At 38.2% G+C, this 18,045-nt stretch overlaps 1 protein-coding gene across 1 annotated transcript in view; it reads left to right on the forward strand.

Annotated features, from left to right (window-relative positions):
• Nucleotides 1-411: 411 nt before the first annotated feature.
• ntf3 (neurotrophin 3) overlaps nucleotides 412-18,045 on the forward strand; it is a 58,861-nt gene continuing 41,227 nt past the window's right edge. Inside the window, exon 1 of the mRNA XM_038281918.1 lies at nucleotides 412-507. Coding sequence (XP_038137846.1) covers nucleotides 490-507 — 18 coding nt within the window. The 5' untranslated portion in view covers nucleotides 412-489. The remainder of the gene's footprint in view (nucleotides 508-18,045) is intronic.

Raw genomic sequence — 18,045 nt, forward strand, 5'->3', positions numbered from 1 at the left:
CTAACAGTTAGTATATTTATGTGTATAATTAGCTACCAAAAAAAAAAAAAAAGTGAATATTCAACTTGAGAGTATTACTGCCACCACCCCTGGCCCCCCATCTAGCTCCGCCCCTGCGTTTAGCCTAAAGAAACAACAACTAAAGAGTTGTGTGCGTGACTTTAGTTTTATCCCAAAATGAGGGCCTCACTTCAAACACACGTTTCTAATTGGATGTTCTCATTTCTGTCAGCAGGCTCTGCAGTGACACCACGGCCAGAGGTGATGCGCCATTGATCTGCGCCAACAGCCATCTGTCCTTCAGAGAGAGAGAGGAGAGGGAGGAGAGAGAGAGAAGAGGATTGCGCACACCCTGATCTTCTCCTCTCTCACTCAGATCCAGTGTGGCGCACTGACAGGAGGCAGTCCTCAGACGTTTTCGCCAAAAGATTCTGTATGAGAATTAATCACATTCATGTCGACTCTGTTGGATACTAACCCGCCGATGCTATGGTTACCTTTATTACGGTAGGAGCTGTCATTTATTTATTTCACTGCGGCGCTTCTTCTGTGCGCCAACTTCTTTTCCACCCTTTTAAAACTGGACCAAGAAGAAACAGAGAATAGAAACTATTTCTGCAAAAAAAGTTTTTGAAAAGCGCTTTTATTTTAAATGCCAGCTGGTTTAGCCAGAGTTGGAGTTTTGAAGGTTGAGAAAAGTTTCTGGAATCCAGTTCTGGCTCGAAAAATACTTTAAATGCTTTTCTTTTGGATGTTCCTATAAATTTAATAAAAAAAAGAGACACTAAATGCAAAGTTATTTTTAAACTCCAGAGAGAAAAGAAAGTATAATGTGAGACGCGCATCGTGCGCCTCAAGGCAGGACAGCGGGGACGCACTCATTTTACTCGCCTCTCCTGCTGTGTACAGGTAGACAAAAGGGATGGGTATTTCCAAACACACACACATGCACACACCCTGACACATGCACACCAAAGTCAGGGACTCTGTTGTTGTTGTTGTTTTTAAAGCCAAAGCAGTCGTGAGGCGGGTGCTGCCTGCTTCTGCTGCTGGGAGAGGATTTGGCTGAGTGCGCACGGAAGCGCTTCAGGTTGCGCCGCTTCCCCCCCCCCCCCCCCCCCACGCGCTAATTGTGGCCCCTGTGTGAGGTTAGTATGTGTGAAAACTGATCTGATGACTCCCCAAACAACTTCTGTATGCGTCCGATATCTCTTCTCTCCTCTAAACCCGCTCCTACTAAATAAATATTGGTGAAAGCAAAGAGCGCAGAACTACGACGGAGTATTAGGGCCCCACATGAAGAGAAAAAATATTTTTGCCATGACGAGAATAAACTCGACATGTCGACTTTAAAGTCGACATTTCGAGAATAAAGTTGAAATGTCATGTTGAGTTTAATCTCGACGTGTCGACAATAAAGTTGAAATTAGTTCAAGAGAGCCAACCGCTGCACAGGTTACATGCACAGAATCCAGAATCAGACATGCCTTGTGTAGATGATTTGGTCAAATTGTACTTCCTGTGATGATTATACAGTTGCAGCACGTCAAAGACTACCTTCACTCTTAAAACGCAGACTGCAGCTGTGGAGCGCGGTTGCTCTTTTCTCCAAACTTTGGAATGTCGAGATTAAAGTCGCCACGATATATCAACTTTATTCTCGAAATGGCGAGTTTAAAGTCGACAGGGCGAGTTTAAAGTCGACACGTCGAGATTAAACTCAACAAGACATTTCAACTTTATTCTCGAAATGGCGAGTTTAATCTCGTCATGGCAAAAATATTTTTTCTCTTCATGTGTGGCCCTAATACTCCGTCGTACAGAACGGATAAATAGGCTCCAAGAGTGAACCTTTTTTTTTTTTTTTTTTTTTTTTGCAGCAGGTGCAACATGACGCACATAAAAACGAGCAAAAACATAAAAAAAAGAACAGAAAAACAGAAAAGTAAATATGGGAAAGTTAAAGTAATGTAACCCGCTCTGCGTAATGGCGCGCGTGAGTGGGCGTCGGGGGCCCCTTTAGCTGGATGCCTTTCTGTTGTGGCAGATGCCTCCAAATGAGTTGACTTAGGGGCAAAATAAGGAAGGAGATGACTGTTACTATTACTCCAGTAATGGCTTCCCTCCCTCTGAGCCAGCTGCTTTTAAAACACATGGAAAGAAAACAAAATGGAGAGCTGGGGTTTTCAATACATTATGGGAGGAGCTAATAGGAAGTTCCTGGGAAGAAAACTCATTGCTTTTTTTATTTAAACCTAAAGGAGCAGCAGCATATTCAGTTCTTATCTAACTTTCAGATAAATCTCCATCTAGTGATTATAGATCTTCTCCTCTTTGCAGAAAAAAACTCAACCTCATTCTGATGTGTCTATAAACTGATTGAAACCACTTCTTTTTAGTTCCTGCTGTATGTTTCTGGTCATTGTCTGGCTTGAAGGTTGAACCGCTGTCCTGGTTTTATATTTTCTGATGGACAGGATTGCTTTTAGCTCCATCAACTCTTATCAGCTGCTGCACCCGCTTTATGCTTTTCTACAGAAAAGGATAACCTTGGGACATATAGAGGTGCTAGTTACTGTTGCAATAAAAGCATTCCCACAGCATGGTACTTCCACTTCTATGTCCTAACAAGAGGATGTTGTAATTAGGGTTCTTTCTACAGTAAGTTTAGGCTTTAAAAACTGACTAGATGTTTGCCATAATGTTTTACATCTTGTAAAACCCACCGGCGGGTCCAGCTGCTACGTGACCTCGTAATTTTAACAAACCCCCAGTATTGATGTAAAAAACACATTTGGCACAGTTTGGTGACATTTTTGGATAAATGTGCCAAAATGGCCTCTCCGCCTAAGAAATTTCTCACTAATACCATTCTAAAATAAATATTATTCATGTGATTGAGTCCAAATTTGGCATATTTTTACACAACATTTAGATTTAAAAGTCTGTACTACTTTTTTGTGCTATAAATAATATTTTGGTAGTGTTTTGCAATGTTTATTTCAAAGAAAATTTTGGTGAGGTTCAAAAAATGCAAAATATTTTGTATTTTGTCCCTAATATTTCAGGCAGGGTCAAAGCTACAATGGTGCTGACACCAGAAAACCATTATATGACATCTTACCTTTACAGAGGTACCAAAAGTTTCTTCTTAAATCTAATAGCTGTGAGGCTATAAGTTATTTACTTTTGTGTGTTTTTGTCAGGTAGCAATTTATTTATACCCCCTGAGGGTGTAAGAGGTTAATGTTGAATTTAATCAAATTTTTGTTGGTTGAATTATGGGAAATATGCTTTTAACTTCTCCCTCGCTCATCTGTCCTGTTTCTATGTCTTTATGAAGCTGTTTACTGTTTAATCTACTCAGACAAACCTCTGACACCTTAGCTGAATGACTCTATTTCACTCTCTTTATTTCACAATCCATTGAGTAATAAAGAGTTTGTATTTGAAACCTGATAAAATGCTTTAGTAAAGGCACCGGATGTCCAGTTAGCTGCTGTAAATCCGTCAGATGTACAAAGAAAAAACAGGAATGTGTAACTTTCTAGCTGATTGCGCCGGCTGTGCCGAGACGTAAGAAGGCCAAAGATCAAGAACAGAGCAAACTGGTTCTCAATAGAAATGGTCTCAGTAACTGAACTTTGAACAAACAGTAATGGACGTATTTATTATGTTATTAGTTCAGAGTTACACTCCCAGAAACGGCTGGGTCTGTGTGTGAGGAGTTGCATTTAGTTTTACGCCATGTCGCTTGCTTGTTAGAAGGCATGATTCCCATTTCCTGGAATTCACAGGGAAAATGCCTCGGAATAGGCAGACTGCTTTAAGTTGATCATGACATGTCATGACTGCCTTCATGCAGGAAAATTAGATTTCTTTCAGATATTTTCTCCTCAGTAAAGGGGAATCCCATCTAAACATTAGTTACAAGGACTAATTGGGACAACAGCTCTGAAGTCCAAGCTTCAAAGAACGGTAGCCTGAAGTTCATGATAGAAGTGACTAATGGCCAGAGGGGCTGAAATTGGATAACTGGTAATAAGGTCATGACCAGTTCAGCTGCTTTAGACAAGACCAGTATGGCTGAAGGGATGTTCAGTGTAGGAAACATCCATCCATCCATCCATCCATCTTTCATCCACCCATCCATCCATCCATCCATCCACGCATCCATCCATCCATCCATCCATCCACGCATCCATCCATCCATCCATCCATCCATCTTTCATCCACCCATCCATCCATCCATCCATCCATCCATCCATCCATCCATCTATTCATCATCCATCCATCTTCCATCCATCTTTCATCCATCCATCCATTTTTCATCCATCCATCCATCTTTCATCAATCCATCCATCCATCCATCCACCAATGCATCTTCCATCCATCCATCCTTCCATCCATCTTTCATCTATCTATCCATCCATCCATCCATCTTTCATCCATCCATCCAGCCATCTTCCATCATCTATCCATCCATCTTCCATCATCTATCCATCCATCTTTCATCCATCCATCCATCCATCCACCAATGCATCTTCCATCCATCCATCCATCCATCCACCAATCCATCCATCCACCAATCCATCCATCCATCCACCAATCTATCCATCCATCCATCCATCCATCCACCCATCCAACAATCCATCCATCCATCCATCCATCCATCCATCTTTCATCCTTCTATCCATCCATCTTCCATCATCTATCCATCCATCTTTCATCCATCCATCCATCCACCAATCCATCCATCCATCCACCAATCCATCCATCCACCAATCCATCCATCCATCCATCCATCCATCCATCCATCCATCTTTCATCCTTCCATCCATCCATCCATCCATCCATCTTTCATCCATCTTCCATCATCCATCCATCCATCCATCCATTCACAAATCCATCCATCCACCAATCCATCCATCCATCCACCAATCCATCCATCCATCCACCAATCCATCATCCACCAATCCATCCATCCATCCATCCATCCACCAATCCATCCATCCATCCACCAATCCATCATCCATCCATCCACCAATCCATCCATCCATCCACCAATCCATCCATCCACCAATCCATCCATCCATCCATCCATCCATCCACCAATCCATCCATCCATCCACCCACCAATCCATCCATCCATCCACCAATCCATCCATCCATCCACCAATCCATCCATCCATCCACCAATCCATCCATCCATCCATCCATCCATCCACCAATCCATCCATCCACCAATCCATCCATCCATCCATCCACCAATCCATCCATCCATCCATCCATCCACCAATCCATCCATCCATCCACCAATCCATCCATCCATCCATCCATCCACCCATCCACCCATCCATCCATCCATCCATCCATCCACCAATCCATCCATCCATCCATCCATCCATCCATCCATCCATCCACCAATCCATCCATCCACCAATCCATCCATCCACCAATCCATCCATCCATCCATCCACCAATCCATCCATCCATCCATCCATCCATCCATCAATCCATCCATCCATCCAGCCACCAATCCATCCATCCATCCACCAATCCATCCATCCATCCACCAATCCATCCATCCATCCATCCATCCATCCATCCATCCATCCACCAATCCATCCATCCATCCATCCATCCATCCATCCATCCATCCATCCATCCATCCATCCATTTTTGCAGAGGTGTTCAATTTTTATTTAACCCTTGAAGTGCAGTTTCAATTTCTGAAAACAGGTTTTGTTGAATTTGTGAGCTCTCATTACCTAATCTTTTTGCAGTATATATTAAATTTTAGCCTAAATACTGTTACTTACAAACTAACACTAACAAATTATATATATAAAATGGATACAGCTATTTGTTTAGCTATGTTTAGCAATCAATCAAAACTGAAGGCACTTAGGAAATTGTATAAAAGGAGATTTCCAGAATGGCAGTGAGGCAGCAGAAGTACCAGTATGAGGTAATATAACCAAGACTATAAATTTAAGCGTAGAGTTCTGAATTTTTAAATGAGAGTTAATAATGTAATTAAAGTAGGATTGTTACTTGTCGTCAACTGAAAGATACATGTGACATAAGATAAGTTTAGATCTTATGAATAAGTAAACACTTATCAACAATGCAAGTACAGCTTATATATGTATTATATATCAAACAAACTTCTAAGTACTGATCACAAATTTACAACTACATTTTTGTACAATCTACAAGCGTAAATTTATAAATCTGTGAGAGCAATCGCAAATTTACAATTACAAATAAAACGATTTTTGAGTTGATTCTTTACGAGTATTAGTAACTAATGTACAAGTACAACCTGCAAGTCTACAAGTGTGAATCATAAATCTATGAGTACAAATTTGAACATACAAAAAAACTTATTTATGAGTACGACTTACAAAATTATGAGTAAGAATCAGAAAGTTTTAAGTACAAATCAAAAGTCTAGGAATAAAAATCACAAATTTACAAATACAAGATGATTTCTGGTTTGTATTTGTAATTTTAGTGATGTAAAGTTGTTACTTTGTAACTTCATGGTTCTTATCTTTTATTCTCACAGATGATCTGATGGCAAATGTATCTTTGAGTTCGTGACAACTAACAAACACAAACCTAAACCTTTTTACACTATTTTACATTTACAAATTTAAACCCCTACGCTGCAGATGCGTTAACTTTGACAGTAATCTTGACAGTAATCTTACCCCATATACCAGTGTCTAAACCAGTAAAGTTACTCTCTGAAAGAGCAGCAGTCCACCCATCCCTCGCTACGGCTCTAAAAGCACTCACCAATGGTTCTTCTCTGTTGTCATTGGTTTTCTGAACGCCAAAGCCTTTTGAAAATAAAGTCAAGTGGGGCTCAAGTATTTTAAAACAATTTAAAGATTTATGTCAATACAGTCCTGGGTCAAGCACCTATACAATGATGGTGTTGTTATTAGCAGATTCCATAAGTTTCCTGTCACAATACCTTTATATTCCCTCAGTGGTTCTGATATTTGAGATTATTCCCAGCAAATTTTCAATCCTTCCCTCTGTGTTTGCTTTTCCTCCAATCCAACACTTGCAGTTTTGCAGTCCCTGAGATGGTTTACACATTTAGCACAGTGTTTATGTGCTGCACATTCTTATGACTAGTTAGAGCCAAACACACTGCAAGGATGTGGAGTAGATTGATCTTTGTGCTCAGTGAAAGTGTGAGGACACATGTCTGGACTTTTCTTTCCCAATAACCTTCACCCTAACCCTGTAGGTGAATTATTCCAAAATATTTACTGTATCAATTACCAAAAGCCTCCATACTTGCCTTTTCTTGCATTCTCAGGTACAACTGATGCTTCCTATTATATAGGTCATATACTGTATATATATCTTTAAAATATCCTACAGAAATTTGTTTAAACATTTATTTGCGCTACTATCTATATTCTGGCAAATGCAAAAATCAATAGAAGAAAAAGTGTTGCCCTCTAGCTAAAAATATCACTTTCTTTCTTTTTTATCTCTGCAAAGATAGAAAACCTGCAGGGCTTCGTGGTGAACTCTCACCCTGTTGACCCCTCCCTGCAGAAACACCCCACATGCTGTGTTCAAGGTTCCTTTAAGTTGAAACACCATGCTAACAGGCAACAGACATTATCTCCCGTGAAAGATACACCTTGGTGTGACACATGCACAGACTGATGTGGCCACCTTTGATATTTGATCTGGCAGATGTTTAAGGATGACCAGAGGGGTAGAAGGCTGCTGTTAAGAAGCACGAATATCCAATCATCTATTCTTGCTCATATATTTGGTTGGACCTCGACGCTAACATGACACTAATCCTACCTGTAATCTAAAACTGAAAAAACCTTGAAAACTAAACCGTTTAAAATAAAAATGAACGCTTTTATCAGCATGCAAACCATTATTTTTATTTTTTAGTTAGAAGTCTGATTTTGGCTGCCTTATACTGTACTTAAATTTGTCTTGTATGATAAGCATTAATCACAGAGCTGTAAGGAGTCCATCCTGTGATGGATGTCTTCTAAGACGAGAAGATCCCTGGGAGCTTTAATGGTCACGGTATATGAATCTGTGATGTGTTTCCTGTCTTTATGTCAAGATTTAACAGCATTAAGATGATGAAGCAGGAAAAAGGACAGAGATGAATGGCAAGCAGTCACCCCACACAGGAGGCCTACATTTTATGTTACTTTCTTTCCATAAGGTTAATCTCTGGCATTCCAGGAATTTATACCAGAGGGTAATCCCCATTTTCTGAAATCAATAATCTACCTATTTTTTAGCAAAACTCTTTTAATTCTTTTAACCCATTTGGACTGCATTAGATATCTCTCAAATAATCCTAAAATGAGAGTTGCATTTTTGGACCTTGGTTGAGCAAAAAGACCTGATTTTTGTTTTTTTTAAAGATTAACGAAACAGACAAAGTTAAGGTATATTATCTGAACTTACAGCTTGATCCCCTTTCTTTACCATCAAAATCTCACTGTATTTCTGTTCTTTTTCTATATGACATTGAAAAATCAGCCTATATTATTCATCTAAGCCGTACAATCATAAATCATTAAGTACAAGTAAGTAATCAGGCTTCACAAGCTCAATAGTATTTGCTGAAACGGGCCTTGCTCTCCTCATTACATGTCACTGTGTTCCTTATTTCTGTTAGATAATAGTAGCTAAGAAAACAGTAATCACGTTTTACATTCAGTTTTTTTTTTCTTCTGACAAGTAAAATCAATTATTTCATCAGCAAACTCATAAATCACCAAACATTAAGACTCAGGATTCCTTTGGCTGCAACACTAATCTGTTATTTAAGGTCAGGAAATTTCCTGAACATTTAATTTTCAGGACATGGCAGTTTCAGGGACTTCTTGTTCAATTTAATTCAGTTCATTTATGTAGCACAAATGTACACTTGTCACCTCAAGGCCATTTACAAAGACAACTTAATCAATCATACAGTCAGTTTTGGTAAAAGTTTTCTACACAAGGAAATCCAGCTGATTTTATCCTGTCATTGACTTTTCAGGATCCACTTCTCTAGACTCTACAGCAATCCCTCACACAGAGCATTTCAGTGACAGCCTTCCGCAGAGCCTCACTGGGTTTTAATAACACATAAGTAGACATACAAGAGAAACATAGAGGCACAGATCCATAAATACTTTCTGGGAGAAAAGACAACAGTAGAAAAGAAACAGTCAAGCAGATGGCCTCTGAGCCAGTTTCCATATCAAAACGGATACAAGAGAGCACATACAGTTAGTCATAGTAAATTCTGATTCCACAGCTAGGAGAGAAGAAGGACCAAGCACTGAAAAACAGTCCCAACTACCATCTATTATGATAGTTTTGGTAGTTGTAGTCCAGCTGATGCCTTCCTTCAGGATGAACAGGGTGCCCTGCCAGATAGCTATGATTACTAGTAAAAGCAGAGAGAACATACATTTAGTGTATGAACCAACACCACAGAATGCAACAATAGGAGTAGAATAAAGCAAAATTATGAAAACTGGTCCCTATGTCTTCCAGCAGTCTAAGCCTATAGCAGCATAACTATAGAGATAGCTCAGGATAACCTGAGCCACTCTAACTATAAGCTTTATCAAAAAGGAAAGTTTTAAGCCTAGACCTAAAAGTGGACAATGTCTCTGCTACACTGACTAGGACTGATGGGTGTTGATGGAAGCAGCACAGCTGATGTTTCTTTCCAGGATGGCGTCACAGCCAAACAGGAACAGACGAGGCAAAGCTACTCTGAGGGAAAGCAGAGAGAGCAGAACGTTAGAGATTGAACTAACAGATTCTGCAGAATAGGAGAATAGAGATAGAATGAAGCAGAATGATGAAATGGGGGTCCCTATGTCCTCCAGAAGTCTAAGCCTATAGCAGCATAACTATAGAGATAGCTCAGGATAACCTGAGCCACTCTAACTATAAGCTTTATCAAAAACGAAAGTTTTAAGCCTAGCCTTAAAAGTAGACAAGGTGTCTGCCTCACGGGCTAAAACTGGTAGTTGGTTCCACAGGAGAGGAGCCTGATAACTAAAAGATCTGCCTCCCATTCTACTCTTAGAAATTGTAGGAACCACTAGTGAACCTGCAGATTGAGAGCGAAGTGCTCTGTTAGGAACATAAGGAACAATCAGATCTCTGATATAAGATGGAGCTTGGCCATTTAAGACTTTAAAGATTCTAAATTCTACTTTGAATTTAACAGAAAGCTAATGAAGGGAGCTAAAACAAAGGAAATATGACCTTGCTTTTAAATTTTTTTTATCTGAACTCTGTCTGCAGCATTTTGGATCAGCTGAAGGCTTTTAACTACAGTTTGTGGACATCCTGATACTAAAGAATTACAATAGTCCAGTCTTGAAGTACCACAATATGTCTGATTTTTGCAATATTCGGGAGATTAAAGAAGGAAGTCCTGGAAACCTTTTAAATGGTATTTAAATGACAAGACCGGATCAAATATAACACCATGTCTTTTTATATTTTATCTGAGGCAGATGTAATACCATCCAGATGAAGTGAAATACATTTTTTTGTTTCTTCTTCTTTAAATTAAGACTGGTGTAACAATTGTTATCATTGTGTCAATCTTATCATGTAAATGGAGAAGGAGAAAGCAATATTGGACAGGACAAAATTTCAGCTGCACGATGGCGCATTTAGTAGCATTGCTACCTTGCAGCAAGGGTCCTGGGTCTGATTTCAGGTGCATGCATCGCTTTTTCTGCAGGGAGTATTGTTCTTCCAGTTCATCCATAGCCCCTCTCCTAGTACGCTAACGTCCAAAAACACGATTAAAACATTAATTGGAGTCTCTAAGTTCTCTTAGTCTGGTGCCTGTCTGCTGGAGATAGGCACCAGCCCCCCATGACTCTTATGGATACGCTGCAGAAGATGGATGGAGTTGACTCATTTATACCAGCATAATCCGCTTGCTGCTACCAGGTTTCTGTGAGACAAAACAAATCAATCTAATTATCACAAATCAAGTCATTAACTAATCTTGTTTGCAGTATTGTGAGTGTAACACATTAGCTCAATGACGTCCTGGACACTGAAGTCTCTCATTATCCAATTTTCTTGCCATGGAGTTTTATGCAGAAAAGTCTTAGAATCGTGTTCTAATGTAGGTTAGCAGGGTTTAGGAAATAACAGTAATGTGTGATCAGATCAACTAAAACTTGAATAGCTTGATCAATTCTACCTAATGATGTTTCTGCATCGTTTTTATTCAGCAAACATGTTTAACAATCAATCACAGTATTTTTATGCAGGGCAGTAAAGCGCTAAGCTAATATACACATTTTTGCTGTCTATTTTATGCAATTTAAAAGGATTTATGTCCTATTTAAACAAATTTCAGACTTTGCTGTGGATATTATAACGTTTATTTTTTGGTGTTTAGGGGGGTGGAGTCATTAGTGGTAAAAGCACATTTCTAGGTAACATCTGGATACTTAGAGTGACAAAGAGTTGTGTTTGGTTTGAGATTTTGTCTAACAGATGAAAGTATCTCAAGGTAACAATACTTTACACTGTATTTGTTTTCCCAATCATCCAGTTTCTCATTGAATAATAAATATTGTAAGTCTGCAAATTAGAAGATTTCTTTGCAATATAACTGAGCTGTGTAGAATTGCAGAAGTCAAAAAGACAACATCTGACTCCTGACAACATCTGGTTCAGCTGTAAGGAGCCTTGAAATTATGTGTGTTGTGAATATAAACAAACTCTATTGAAGGCTTCTTCAACTCTTCCAGGTGTTCTCCATTTAGGTGTTTCTCTCGGTTGAGTGACAGGAAATCACTGTTAATAAGGATGAGAGATGAGGTCTTTTGTTTTTTTTCATTGAATTCATTTTGTTTGGATTGTTCCTGTTTTTATGGAGTGAAATTTGTTACATAAATGTTTTAATCAAAAAACTATTATTTTTAAATTGAAATAAAAACAAAATATAATCCATAAAAAAATAAACCTTTGAAGAAAATCTTATAGAAAAACAGGTATCTCATATATATCTTATATTTTTCAAATTTACAAAATGTCTTCTTTGATTGCAAATATAATATGACATTAACATTAACTCTGTTTAGGTGCTGCTGACAAAATCAGGCTGTTTCGAAACCCTGACCCAATATTTAGGATGGCGTCAGAAAACACCTACTAGATATCTTCCCATTTTTTGTAAAATCCAGCGTGGTTTTAGCTCTACAAATGCGGTTAATGTGAATTAAGCATGCAGCCTTTTTTGGTTCATCTTTTAATCTGAGGAAGACTGATCAGAGTGTAACTGTCTCAGTTGATCTTAAAGTAACTGGTTCTAGAGATGATAATGTTTGTTAACACAATTTTAGAGCAATAACACAAAAGAAACTCCCAGAAAATCAAATGCTATTTGGAAGCTATGGTATAAATGTGGATCTCCAGATGAGTTTTCAGAGTTTTGTGGATCTTGGTGAACTTTCCTTTTAGCCTCAGGAGAGAGAGAGAGAGAGAAGACCCGCCTCCATTAACCCCTATTGCTAGTTGGCACGAGAGACAGCAGGATTTTCTGGAGATTAACAAGATCACGATCACAATAGAATACAGATTGTGTTGTGCGTAAGACTTACAATCCTCCTTCGCCGGTGCTGGAGCGTGAGCTCGTCCCAGATCTGCTGAATTGGTAACAGCCATTGGCGACCACAGACCCTTCCCGGTCCTTCAATGTCAGATTTTCTTCAAAACATGAGAACTTCATGAAAAAAATGATGTTTATTCAACCTAAAGTCTGCTCTCTGTTGGATGATGTTGTTTTGCAAAGCAGTTTCTTGGTTTAGAAAGATAAACAGGAAGAAACTGCATGTGACATACAAATGTAGGACACTTTTCTGGCACTGCGCTCCCATTTGAGCTACTGTTCACCGAGCAGACAACCAGAGCTATTTCTTGTGACTAAATCAATGCCAATTCTTTTAAATAAGCAAAAAATTTATGAAATCTGACATTATTCACTAAATACCAAATGAAATGAGATGTCAGGCGAAGTTTAAGACATGCCAGACCTATGATAGTGATCTTGATGTAGAAAAAGCCTCCTTACTATAGCTGTAAAACTAGATCTCCTGCTCAGAAATGCTTAATGCTTGAAGCATTTGCCTTTTATGACTATGAGCGAATGGGGAACTCCTGTAGCTAAGGGGAATATAAACAGGCCTTGATATCATAACTTTTAACAATGCTTAATCCTAATATTAGATTAGCTTCATCATGAAGTAGTATTTTACTTTTAAGAAGATCTGCGGTTTACCACAGCTGGAGTCATTTACTGCCAAACCTTTAGGGACTGTTGGGAGTTCTTCGCTTCAACCATTTGTGAGTCCATGCACACCTGAGCCAAATCCTCTGCTGAGCCCCACAGTCTATTCCTGCTTCAGGGATTATATTAGGGCTTGATGCTGGATTAGCTCCCCTGATCTCTTTGTCTTATTTCGTTTAGTAAACTGTTACTGCCCTGTCGCTCCTCTACCTCGCACAACCTTTAGAGCCAATCCATTTACCCTCATCTTACCGAGTTTGCAGACTGGACAACCCCCCCCATCTTTAGTCTTCCTTCAGCCCTGCGTTGGTTTGGTCTGGTTTAAAGGGGATGTAATCCAAGATTCGCCTTACTACTGAGAAACAACAAAAGAAGCAGGAGATCAATTTTCAAAAAGGTTGGCAGACTAGAAGTGAGACTGTTACCACTGATCAGCTAAGGTGTGTGGGGTGTCAGTCAATGTGATCTCCGTCAGATGTTGAGCACAAAGGGAACCACATCAAGTTAACATAGGCATCCTTTTCCTTTGTGCCTAAAGAAAACCACAGAAATGTAACCCAAACCAGCCATAGTGTGTCTGTTCAGTCTGTTTGTATGAGGAAAAACATGGATTAGGGCTCTCACTTTTCTGTCTTTTCTTTCAAACAGAGTGAACCAATGATCACTATTTGTGTTTCCAGCAGACCAAACTATGGCGATAACTCTCAGCATGTGAACAGACTTACTTTGCCTTAAAAAAAAACCTCCAGCTGCTTTCACTTCACTGAATTAACCTTCTTTGATTGAAGTTTGAGAGCCAAAGTATGTTTCCTCACCATCGTGATCTTATTCGAGCGGTGGTAACCTCTCATTAGCGCATTTATAAACTGTGAGTTTGGAAAAACAAAGGAAATGTTCAGCTGGGTGGGTTTGACAAAGTAGGAATTCAATATGTGGAGCTTTGGAAAAGTTTTATGGAGTGAACTTTGTACCATTATTCTCACGAGTACCAAACACATTGTGTAAATGGAAAAAAAAAAAATGCATTTCAGAAATAAAACTTTTTAATCAAAAAAAAGTTCTGAGAGTAACTTTACTGTTTTGCCAGATTTTATGTTTTAAGGTTATTTCTTTTTATTTTGTTTCCATATTTTAGTTTTTCAAATAATTCTTTTTTTACAGATTTTATATTTTCACATTTTATCTTTTTCAATTTCACTTTTCTAGATTAACTTTCATGAATTTTATTCTTTTGAAAAACTTTGTTTTACATGACACACTCTTTACTTCAAGCCCAATAGAAACGCTTACTCTTTACCAATAAAAATGTTGTTGCTAGCGTCCATTCAGACAGTTGAAACGAGGAAGGCCCGCCCCTAGCAGGGAAGTATGTGATCTATAAGATAGAATTTGAAAACAACTCAATTCGTAAAACTCAACCCAAAACAGATAATTAAAAACATTTATTAGAAAAAAGATTATAAAAAATAAAGCCTGAAAACAAAACAAAAAATGTATTATGAAAAAAATATTTATTTATTTTTTGGAAAAAAAGAAAATCTGCGAAAACAGCAAAGTTAATCTCAGAAACTTTAGCTTGAGTCACCAAAAAAAAAAGTGTTTTGCTTCCAACAATAACGGAGCAAAATTCCCTTTATACTACAATAATGGCATAAAATTCACCCCATACTTAACCAGATTGATCCACTTTATTGTGTTTTATTTGGCTTTCATAACCAAACACCTGCAGTTCCAGCTGCAGGTCTGTCTGGGTGATGTCTCTACTAGCTTTCTACATTCAGAGGAATTTATTTTTCTTTCCATCCCTCCATGCGAAATTACTCATGTTGAGACAAAATCGATGGAATGCTTGTGTATGTTCTATTGCTTGAAGGTGAACATATGCATCAGCCTCAACTTTTTTGCATGCCGTTTAATCACTATTCTTTCTAGTTCCATCCATCCTCCCACCATCTCTGACAGGCTCCATTTTCCTTGCTTTAAAGAAGGCATGACCACAGCATGACACTGCCACCACTTTAGTCTAAAACACAAACAACATGCATCTCCTGTTCATGTTTGTGGCTGTTTTTGGTGTCAAAATATAAAACGTGTTCAGAATTGTTTTTCTTTGTAAAGCAGATAAATCAAAAAAGTCTTAGATTCAAAATGTTCAACTAAAGCATATGATTTGATTTATATACTCTAACTCTACTAAGAGTTTTCCAATAATTTCAATAATTTGGTCATCGGAATTTGTTTTTTCTAGATCTGCTTTTAGAAAATAGCAATAATTTCAGATTTTTGAGTACTTTTTACTAACTTTGTAAAATATGTTTAATGGTTTCATGTTATTTTTATTTAAGCCGGCTGATTGGTTACCATACAGCTCTGGACGCTTGCATTTGTAGTCCTAAAACACAGTTTTAATAAATATGTCTTAATTGCATTATCCATTTGATCTAATCATTTGAATGTAACCTAATTTCCCTACTAATGTTGTGCGATGGTACTTCAATATTTTAATATCATGTTATGGTTTTTTTCTGTTTTGTTGGCTTTGCCATCATACCAAAATGGAGTGAATTTTATTCCAATATTAATGGTAGCAAAGAACACATTTTGTAAACTGAATAATTTTAAATCTCTTTTTTTACTGAGTCTTAAAAATATATACATATATATTTTAACTGAATTTTACAGATCCCATTTTATTTACTTCTTGGAGTGGGGTTTCCTCTGTAGAGAGAAGCAACGCAGGATTAGAAATTGAAAAAGAAATTGCTCTCAAATTTCCATTTACAAAACATATTATTCAATTTCAGAAATTATGAAAGTAAATTCCCTCCATATGATCTATTAAAAACTCCTTACCGTATGTCTCATTAGACTTTAGAGAAAGTATTAAATAATCTTTGCTGTTATTCTGGCATTTACTAAACTATTCAGGCATTTTATTGATCCTTCAAACTTAAAACACAAGTTTTAGTGTCAGAAATGTAAGAAAGAAATATGTCATTTGTCTATAATACAATGCAAATACTTGGATTTAACTGGGTCCATTAAGCTTTGGAAGCTTAAGGAGCTGATGTTTAGCTGAGAGCAGACTCTCAAGGGGTTAAAATCTTAACCATATTACATGTAGAGCAGTATTTGGGGTTTTTATTCTGTCATTAAAGTCACAACTCTCTGTTATTTAGTAAGAAACTTATTGAAAGCTGAAGGAGATTAATTATGTTTGGCCTTTTCATCCTTTAGCTGCAGTTTTAAGCCTTTTCCAAAGCTGAAAAAGCTGACTTAGGAGATCATTTTAGGAGAGAAAAAAAGCAGTCTGGCATCTTTTACTCATCTTTTAAATATTTACAGTTAGAATCTGTTCTTGTTTGTTATAATTGACTGCTTGTTTCTGCAAGCAGGAGAACCTGCTGACGGACAGAAAGAAGTTACAGAGTTCAAATTATTTCCAGGTCGCAGAATATCCCATAAATTCACTTTTACTCAATCGTACCTTTTAAAGCAGTGGAATGTGAGTCTATGAAGGACTCCATTAAATTACCCACTTTTTGTAAAATTGGTTTTATTTTAACAGAGCCAATGTTTTTTTTTTTTTTTCACCCCTACTTAAAAATTGCTCTTTAACTTAATCAGTATGAATCTCATGATGTTATGACAGGAATGTCTTCTTCTGCCCTTTTTTAGAAGTTAATCCACTCATTCTTGCTGGGAGGTGTGGGTTCTGACTTGTTATCCTCTACATAAAGGAAGATGGACGTGTCGTTGTGTGTGCATGGACGCACATTCTGTCTTAATGTTACTTTAAAAATCCACCGGCTTAGAGACATCCTTTCTCCTGCTCCCACTCAGTAACCCTGGCTTCACTTTCCCCTTCTTTGAGGCGCTAACAAACACCTGCAACAATGCCATTTTCTTTCTGCGTCAACGCAAGCATGGGCACAAACCCGTTTTCTCAAGAGATAATCAACGGTGAATGCAGATGAGTCACCTGGCTCAGGGCTGCGAAACTTTCAGAGGGTAATTCACTGTTATGACTGGAATTCTGCCCTTCCCTGCGCTCACCCTGACACCCTCAGGGGGGGTTCAAAGACGGGGGTGAGAGTTGGAAAAGCCACGCACCTCTAAGAGCTAAATCCATGTGTGCGTGCAGCGGTGTCAGATTCTCTCTGATTGAACGTGTTATCAGTTGTTCAGTTGGATCGAATTTAGCCGCCAGAATACGGTCATCTTGAAAAGCGTAGCTTGCAGCTGTTTATTGAGGCTTTGGTGGGAAAAAAGTAAGAGTTCAACTGCCAGCAGATGTTTGAGTACAACGCAGTTAAATAACCTCTTACATGTCTGAAACAGAAAAAAACACATTAAACTTTCATGTCTTCAAGCAGTTTATCTTAATACACAACTTTAAACATTTCTGTGTTGTGATTTTGTGTTTTTTAAGATTTCTAAAACAGCTGAGTTAAGGAGATGGTACTAGTATTTCTTTACTACTAGATGTTAGACTCTTTATAAGCGTTCCACGTCTCTTGCTAACTAGCTCCATGCTAACTTCTGTAGATTCTTGCTAACCTACTTATCACTACCCGATCTGTCCCGTAAGCATGATCCGTCCTGCGCATGCGCGAACAAATATACATCAGGGTGTCTACAAACAATGTATTTACGGTTCTAAAATTACTTATTTCTATCCTTAACTCACAAAAAATGCTAAT

Source organism: Cyprinodon tularosa, unplaced genomic scaffold, assembly GCF_016077235.1.
Source record: "Cyprinodon tularosa strain WSP-4 unplaced genomic scaffold, ASM1607723v1 ctg177, whole genome shotgun sequence".
Lineage (NCBI taxonomy): Eukaryota > Metazoa > Chordata > Actinopteri > Cyprinodontiformes > Cyprinodontidae > Cyprinodon > Cyprinodon tularosa.